Source organism: Rhinatrema bivittatum, chromosome 7 (genome assembly GCF_901001135.1).
Source record: "Rhinatrema bivittatum chromosome 7, aRhiBiv1.1, whole genome shotgun sequence".
Taxonomy (NCBI): Eukaryota; Metazoa; Chordata; class Amphibia; order Gymnophiona; family Rhinatrematidae; genus Rhinatrema; species Rhinatrema bivittatum.
This window is the reverse complement of record NC_042621.1, coordinates 294,976,748-294,985,688: the sequence shown is the minus strand read 5'-3', so window position 1 is coordinate 294,985,688 and position 8,941 is coordinate 294,976,748. Positions and strand designations below refer to the sequence as shown.

The following is an 8,941-nucleotide window of genomic DNA, read 5'->3' as shown; positions in this document are numbered from 1 at the left end:
TCTTTATCCACAGAGCAGCTCAGAGGGCTTTCAAAAATCAGGTTACTTCACGCCAGCAGCTCTCAAAGACCGCCGGATGGGCTTCTTTCCTTTGAGAGAGGGGATCGCCGTGAGTACTGGCCAGGGCTGGCTAAAAGGAAGGGATCTGCAAACCACTTCCACCCAGATTGCCGTGACAGGTCCCAAGATCTGCTTGAAAAGAATTTGTTAGAATCCCCCCCCCCCCCCCCCGATCCTATTAAAATCAACAGAAATGCCCCTATCTACAGAGATCCGCCGGGCTCCACAGCTTTCTGTATGCATTGCACATTTACAGCAAAGAACGGCGTTTATGAACTAACCTTGCCTTGAATTACTGGACTTACAAAATGGTGATTAACCAAGCAAATAAAGTACACCAAACTAATCTGATGACCTTTGGACTTTGCAGGGGTTTGTCAAATCAGCTTGCAAATACAAAAAGTTCACACATCCCACGTTAAGATCAATGTAATGATTCTAAAAAACTTCTGTGTCCGCGAGAATCCTCTCTATATAAATAAATACATATATATATATATAAATATATAATACACACACAGTCATTCATATGCACACATACACAAACAATACTAGATATAAATTATATTTCTATACAGACGAATGCTTGTGCTTGTCCATAGTGGCTGGAAAATACAAAAACGAGATCTCAGTTGCTGGAATTGGAAGAAGAACGTTATTGAGACGGACGCTGCTGTTACGCTCAAGGGCTTGTGCGAGAGGCATCTTCTCAGCCCTGAGGCATCTGGTAGCCTTCTTGTAAGTCCTCGTTTCTTCTTTTCTTGCCCACCTCTTCCATAAGAGTTTCTACCCAGTAGCCCTAGAGTCGTTGGATCAGTTGCACTAAGCTTCCTGCCCCCCATTGACACAAAGTGATAAGAACCCTTTAATGAGGTACAGGATGTTCCAGCTGATGTGACACAAGGTTGATGGAAGGACGGACATTGTTAGGAAGGAGGAAATGATGTGCACTAACACATGGTGTGTGCCATCTTTCTGCTAAGAGGGTCTCCGTGGCTTGTCCTGATGGCGCTCATTGTTATGTGACCGGCGCACCCAGGATCCAAGCTGCTGTGCTTTGAAATGTTTGTTTGTTTTTTCCAGCATCTCCACGTGCAGCTCTTAAATCCAGTGCTCTGTTTCCGTGCAACGCTTTCTACAAAAGAATGCAAAAAAAAAAAAAAGTTTAAAAACCCTCATAAGCATGGCAGATATCCTCAGAAACAGAAAGGTGATTGAACTGATGTTTTTAAAAATGTAAAAAATAGCTTTTATCTGATAATAAACTGCAAAAGGTTATGCAAAAGCCTTAGTTTCCCCATGCATCATCGATGGCCATGGTAACAAAATAAGAAAGAAATAGTATTGCCCATTTGCATGCAGCCCTAGTTGTGTGTGCGGTTTTGGTATGCACCAATTAAGAGGTGTGAGGTCCTCTAGAGAGATAGTGGACTGCCTCTATCTAGTTGGAAAGGAAGCCACTGAGATGGTGAAGAGCAACAGATGCTTCGATTTAAATAATCTAAAGTTGCTGTTTACTGTAAGACCGAGATGGCGGTGTCTTACTTCTAAGTGAGCAAGCTGAACTTATCCTGCCTGCAGAAGATCAGCAGGATACAGACTCACTGGGATGGTTCCTGCTTTGATCTAACACAGTCTGATAATCCAGCACCTGTACTCATCTGGAATCAAGGTCCAGAGCCAAGAGTGCTATACGCATATCCCTGTAACCAGGGCATTAGGCGCCCTAGGCGAACCTTCTGCCTTGGGTCTGCCCCAGCCTCATTCACTCACACAGGCCCCCTTTCTCTTTCTTACACACTTAGGTTCCTTGTCTCATTCACACACGCAACTTTACACAGGCTCCCTCTCTCTCACTAACACCATTGCTCTCTTGTACACACACACACAATCCCTCTCACTCACACACACAAACAGAGGTGGCGCTTGTGGCCCGCCGAGACTCTGCTTCTCTCGGCTGCAAGCAGGGTGGATGATGCTCACAGCCCGCCAAATCTCTGCCGCTCGCGGCCCGCCCAGTCGCTACTCCTCTTGGCCGTGAGTGGGATGGGCTCCACTCGCAACCCCACATGGCTGGCACCCTAGGCGACCGCCGGCCCTGCGTGTAACCCATCTGCAGTATCGATATCCAGGTAAGCCATCTCTCAGATTGTCCGATTGGGTCGAGAAGAAGTGGTTAATGCTTAGATCAAGGAAAAGACTTTGGCACTCTTTTATTGGGAGTCAGATAGCCCTTCAGGGCTGAGGTGGGTTCACTCTTAACCATGTGGAAGAAGTGACTCGTATGCAAGATTTCTTCTCTAATGGACTGGTTTTACGAGAGCAGAGTGGGGTTGCAATATCTCCCACCAGTAAGACCTTGAAACATGTACTTCCTTTAAACAAGAGAATCCTCTAATCGGCCTTCTGTATCTGAGAGTGACAGCCTACAGTAATATGCATCTTTCACCAAACGTGCAAGTCATCTTTATAAGGCACACTCAAGTTCTAGTATTGCTTCCTGATCAAGAGTGTTTACAGGTTGGGTTATCTTTTCTTGGACAAGCAATGCAGACATTGTAGTACCTGAGCTGTCTTTAGCAAAATGCATGAATCCTGCTGGACACTCAGAAGAAAGCTGGAATAGAAGAACCTGGGGTCTCTTTTTTGTCTAACGAAGGAATCACAGTCACAGATTTTATGGAACAATGCACAACAGATTACAGCCCTACGGATTTATGTCAGCCTTCTCTCCAATTAAGGATCTGTAGGTTCAGAAAATATAGTGCAGCTCCTCTTTTATCAGTGGCACGCGCAGGGTCGGTGTTGCCACTAGCCCACGGTTCCCCTTGTGCTGGGAGCCCATGTGCATTGCACTAATGGTTACTCCACAACTGTACACAGGGGGTAACATTTGGAAGGCTGAGCGGACAAAGCAGATAGTTTCATTGTCATAAAAAAGTGTGACTGCTGCTGACTGTAAAACAGTAAAGGAAATATTAAAACTACCTCTTACCTATTGATACAGGGAGCATGAGCACTTTTCAGCTTGGAACACTTTTGAATTTGGAAGTCGAAGAATGGAAAGTGTCACCTTGGGGAGGGGAAAAACATTAAAATTTAGTGATCTAAAAAAGGGGGACAATTGCAGTTTTTAAGGTTGTTACATTCTGAGTTTATCTTCCCTTTGAAAGTTTTCCCATTCTTGCAGGACTCTTATTATTTAGCTTTTGCTGGCATCTAGTGGCCTAAATGCAAGCATGATGAAAGCACTCAAAAATACTGAATTAGAAAGCACTTCCACTGCTTCAGCCATATAATGATCAAGGATTCCTGAGACAGGCACAAGGTAGGGGAAAACTTTCCGGCACTTTGTCTACGTTCCCCGAAGTGCTGCTGCAGCACAAGCCAGCAAGTATCAGAAAGAGTGAATATGAGCACTACGGGGTCCCCATCGGCTGTTAACGTGAGTCTTCCAGCTGCTGACAGGAAGAGGCAGCCTGAGCTCTGAATGTATTCACTCTTTCAGTCAGTACCCAAAATGCAGCAACTGTACCTGCAACGCTGCACTCTTTACTTTTACCATCAGATCAGCTGACAGGGGCAAAGCAACAGTACCGGGCACACTGCCTTTCCTATTTAACCTTATCAATTGCAATGTCTTCCTAGAAGACGCCCACCTCAACACCCTGAATCGTGTATTTTGGAAGCGAAGCATGGACTCTGGGACCCGGCGTGCCTCAGCCTTTGTATTTTCCAAGTCGCACCTGCCGGTCTTGGAATGCACTCTTTACTTTAGCTAAACAACTGTAAACGGATGAACTGGCATAGGTATTGCATAGACTAAGACCGCAGATGAGGACGGCAAGAAGGAACCGTCCGGTATCTGCCCAGGTTAGCTCCTGTCGCAATACTCTGGCCTTCCCTTCACTTCTTCGCAACCAGGGACCCACTGTGCTTATTCCAGACTTTGCTCAATTCCCGAACTGTTTTCTGCCTCCCTTACCTTGCCTGGAAGGCTGCTGCAGGAGTTCCCCACCCTTTCCATGAAGAATATAGTTTTAGGAACTCTGAAGAGTGATGCAAGACGCATCTTTGGCATGGTAGCGTGCAGCTGGTTTAACTGCTGGTTCTAAAGCATTTTTTTCAATATTTGGTCGAACGGGAGGTCTGGTACAGAAATGTATTTCACTTAAGTCATGAAGAAATGCAGAAAGGAAGAGTACTGAAGTCCAATTGCCTTGTAAATAAACGTTGGCAAAGATCTTTGATTTTTATATAAACAACTCTGAGGCCAATATTCAAAAGCCATTTAGACAGATAATTCACAAGTTATCCTTCTAAATGGCTAATATGGCATAGTCAGCCTCTCATCCAGATAACAAAAAGGGGCGTTTCAGGGGCATTTTGGCTATCCAAGCCGAATATCTAATATTGCTCCTGAGACTACCTTCTTGGTGCCTGATATTAAACTTTCTAGCACTTCCTTTCCATAGTGAGTGTAACATGAAGAACTGCCTTCAATTTAAGTTGTGATCTTGTTGATGCCTAGCATCCAGGTGACTTGAGGTACAGGGGAAATAAAATCAAGAGGCAAAGAGATTGCAGGGAAGGACAAACTTTCACCTCACACGTCTTAAACTCATAATTCACTGCGCTTTGCAAAAGACCATCTCCTCCTGGTGTTTTGTGTCTTACTTTCATTTTGATGGCTCTCTGGATGTACTCTAACACGTCAGCTTTGCTTTGTACTCCCAAGTCGTTGACAGATGTTATCTGGTCCCCATGGTTAAATAAGCAGCTTTGGCCTTCCCAGTTGGAGACGCTGTAAGAGAGAAACGTAACATTGCTCATTAATACCATGGCGCTGTACCGTATCCTTATATCTCATTCTCCATTTGCAAATTTCTTGTCCATGTTTCATGGACTAGGGATCATTCAGAGGTCGTATATTTTGGGTCAAAAAAGTGGTCCTCCCAAGACAAAAGTGGCGACCATTTAAAGAGTGGCAAACTACTCACAGCTACATCCATTCACATTACATCCTGCTGTTCATGACTTTCTGTCACTTAAAGCTGAGCTATGCAGATTCTTTGTCTGAACTACATTAAATATGCTCAAACGATTCAGTCATGCAGACTGACCACCTTGGAAGTCTCCTCAGATGCATTTTGGACTAGGGTCATATCTTAAGACTCTACTGAAATGCAATGATCTTGATTGATTTTTTTTTTTTTTTTAGCAAAGCTACAAAAATGGTAATTTTTAAGCCCTTGCTCCAACAAGCTAACAATCTGAGCAGCTACCTGAGGCCATAGGAGACAAAGTGACTTGCCCAAGGTTGCAGAAACAGGATTTGATTATTGCTTTCTCTGCAAGCACTGTGTTATTATTCTTATTATTTGCAATACAGTAATGCAAGTCCCTCCAGTCATGGATAGGAAAAGCCTTCCCTGTATTTATAGCTGACAAAGTAGAAATCATTCCAAAGACATGAGCTGTACATCTGAAGTTAAGATAAATTGGGCCTTGGGGGCGATTCGTCTGAACCTAGCAGCACTCACCATACGCGATTCCCAATGTCAGCGAGTGTTAGATGCTTCTTGATATCTTCTTTTGAAAGGTCAATATCCAGCTTTTTTAACTGGCTTTCAGCTGTGCATTCACTGTGAGAAACAGATGCATTGTCAGACACTGAGAATTACCTTCCTTCCTTATTATTCAGGCATTTCCCCCCACACAATTCATTTTAAAGGAGACCTCTTAGCCAATAGAAACCCCAGAGACCTTTTTCCTTGTAAAGTTCATCAAAATAAGTGTAGAAATTCTCCCAGGATAAGACATGGAGCCTTACTTGAGCAGGATCTTCAGCCGGACATCCGAAAGTCCTTTTGGCTTCGGCAGCCTTGCTTCGTCAGGGGAGCGGCAGTGGCTGGACGGGCTATGGCTCCTCCTGCTGCCTGCACATGCAGTGCACGTTGTGCGTAATGCTGGTTCATGATGCTCTTCAGCGGAACTAAATTAACAACAGGGTGGGTATTTTTGAAGAATTCTGAATATGTTTCTAGGATGCCTTCCATCAAAGCCCTTCAAGCTTTACAGTCATAAGGACGTGGCGCTTTAGAAATTTGCACGTGGTCAGCCACCTCAGGTCTCCTTTTACTTTGAATGGTCCTCACAAGCCCAGATTTTCAGACAAGGCCACAACCCATGCTGACAATTTGATTTTAGTTTTGAAAACTGCCAACAAGCTGCAGCTTGACTGATCTCTTTGACTTTCCTACTGGGACATCATTGTGCGAATGTAAGTCGTGTGATCTAACACACAGTATCACAATTATAAGCAAGAAGGAATTTTATGTACCAGTGATCCAGTCCATAAAGGACCTTAATAATTACCAAAAAAAAGGCTCATATTTAATACCGTATGGTTATGGGCACCTTCTCTGGGAACCTCCAAACACTTTGAAAGGAAGTGATATGTGATTATACCACAATATTATAATGAACTCTAGCACGGTGTAGTTGGTCAAGCATGCATGACCGACAGCTGGGAGATATCTAGAGCTAGAGCTTCACAGGTCAGAACAACTGGGTAGACAGGGTGGGTCAAATGCTCCGTTTAACTGCTGACACTTTCTGTGTTCTGGTACTATGGGATTTGTTTCCTGACTCAGTCTGTGCAAGCCGGCAGCTGTGACATCAGCTCGAATTTGATCGATCAATCAATCAATCATATGCCCCTGCTGTAGAATTTACCTGTGTCTTAGACCTGCTCTCCCTGTTGTCCAACCTTCTGGCAACTGAGGGGAAGGGAAGGGAGACGAAACAGCACCAACTGTGCCTAGGGGTGGCAGAAACCTAAATCTGTCACTGACCCAGCCTGATTCTGAGCAGAGAGAGTTTCATCAGTTGTTCGCTCCATGCCTTCTGTGTAGGAGCCTTCAACAAGTTAATAGGGCAAGGAATGGAAACACCGTTTGACTTCTCTCTCCTACAGCACTGTCCACACACGGATCTTCCCATATGAGACATGCACTCCCTGCTATAACCCAGAGGAGAATCAAGATCGCCTGGACAAGGTGGACACCCTTTAGAATTTCTGTCTCCGCATTATTTCTGTGGGAAGCGTCTCTCCACAACGCCAATGAAATGGGCTGTGTTCTGCCCGCTTACCTCTGAGAGTCTGTGGAGCTGCTTCTAGACCTCTGTCTGGGCAGGGAGCTGCTGATTTCCGGTTGATTTCGAAGCCTGGAATCGGAGAGAATGAGAAAGCGTCAGCGAGCCGTAGCCCGAGGTGACGGAGCACGGGCAGTAACTAAATCTTTCCCCGAGAAGGAGACTGATAAGCCACTTCCTCTTTAATTTACAGGAGCTCTGTCAGGGCTCACTGTGGGAGCTTGAAGCTGAGCTGCTGTGGCGTTTCTGGCGCTGCAGTTTGCGAATCCTTTACTGCTCCGTGGCGGTAAACCGACGTTAGTCATTCACGCGTGACGCCCTGCAGCTCTGAATATTCCAGTGGTCATGAAAATGGCTTAACAGGCAGCCAAACGGCCACAGAAGCTTGAACTAAATAAGGGAGGAGGGTGAGCAGGCAACCAGGAACTTTTAGGGATTTCTTAACTTCCCCGTTTTGTCAGCCCTAACTGTGTTTCTTGACCTGGAAGCTGGTTTGATGATCTGACAAAGCCAGACCTGCTCAGGGGCTCCATTAACATGGAAGGACATCCTTCCCCTACCCCTTCCCAGATGATCGTGGAAGCCCCGATGACCTGCCTGGCATTATAATTGATGCAATTATTGGCTTTTTGCTGATTAACTTCTGCAAATAATTTGTATAGAAGAAACATAAATAGCAGCCTCTTGCTTATTTATTCCACTTGCAGTAGCTACACGTCTGGACCTCTAATTTGCATTAATTTGATATTTAAAGTCAGTCATGTCAAGTGAATGAAAAAAAACAGCAATAGGTTAGAGAAAGAAGTGGACAGATTTAAGTTTAACTTGAAATACCTTGTTAAAGAGGGTTAAATAACCCTTAAAATCTCCCCTTCAGACATGCACTTCTTGAGGATTGCCTCCTGGGTCCAGGTCATAAGGAATTGCTAATCCAGTCCTGCTCTTACCCTATTGCATGCAGGTAAATCAATGGGACAATCAGAACCACAAGTCCCTGCATGCAACAGGGTAAAAGTAGGACTGGATTAGCGTTCCCCTGTGACATGGAGCCAAGTGCAAACTTTATTCTTGAGAGAAATTCTTTTAGTCTACACGACAAAAATCAGTCCACCTGTACCGGGCAGCAGACACACCAAAGGGGCTGATTTTGCCCAAATTTGATGTACCTCAGCCCTAGCCACTCTCCATCTGTGAAGGTTTAGGACAGAGGCAAATGAGAGTAGAAGAAAGAGAGGCCTATGACAGCAGGCTGGACGAGGTCCTGGAGTGGGCTAGGAGCCTCAGGGCGAACCGGACTGAATTTAAAGTACTATGCACCTATTTTCCACCTGCCTCCCCCAGGCTGCCTGTGGACACTGCCGAGGCCCTGCTCCCATCTGCTCAGCACATCAAGAGGCCCACCCCGGTGCTGGAAGAGAGACCTGCTTCAGCTATTCTGCAGGAGGGGGCGGCCTGCCACCCACCGCTGAGGCCCTGACCCCTTCCAATCAGGCCATTATGGGCCGCCATTTAAGATGGCCTGCTGTGGGTGGCAGGTCACCACCTAAGGGGTGAACTGAAAGGATTTGCCCCCTTGGGGAGCAACAGAGCTAGATGTGCAGAGAGGCATTGGGGTAATTCTGTCTGCAGGTTTCTCTTTCTAGTTTGTGGCCACTTATTCTGTATTTGGAGAGGGTCTGTCCGACTCCGCATTATTTCCGTGGGAAGCGTCTCTCCACAACGC

General features: G+C 45.5%; 1 protein-coding gene across 3 annotated transcripts in view; it reads right to left on the bottom strand.

Annotated features, from left to right (window-relative positions):
* Positions 1-609: 609 nt before the first annotated feature.
* The window catches only part of PLEKHS1 (pleckstrin homology domain containing S1), a 50,619-nt gene continuing 42,287 nt past the window's right edge, over positions 610-8,941 (bottom strand). For all 3 annotated transcript variants that reach the window (XM_029610446.1, XM_029610445.1, XM_029610448.1), the window contains 6 exons: positions 7,216-7,290; positions 5,894-6,055; positions 5,604-5,705; positions 4,738-4,864; positions 3,056-3,133; positions 610-1,195 (listed from right to left, as the gene is read on the bottom strand). In XM_029610446.1, the coding sequence (XP_029466306.1) occupies positions 3,056-3,133; positions 4,738-4,864; positions 5,604-5,705; positions 5,894-6,055; positions 7,216-7,290 (544 nt within the window). In that variant the 3' untranslated portion in view covers positions 610-1,195. The remainder of the gene's footprint in view (positions 1,196-3,055; positions 3,134-4,737; positions 4,865-5,603; positions 5,706-5,893; positions 6,056-7,215; positions 7,291-8,941) is intronic.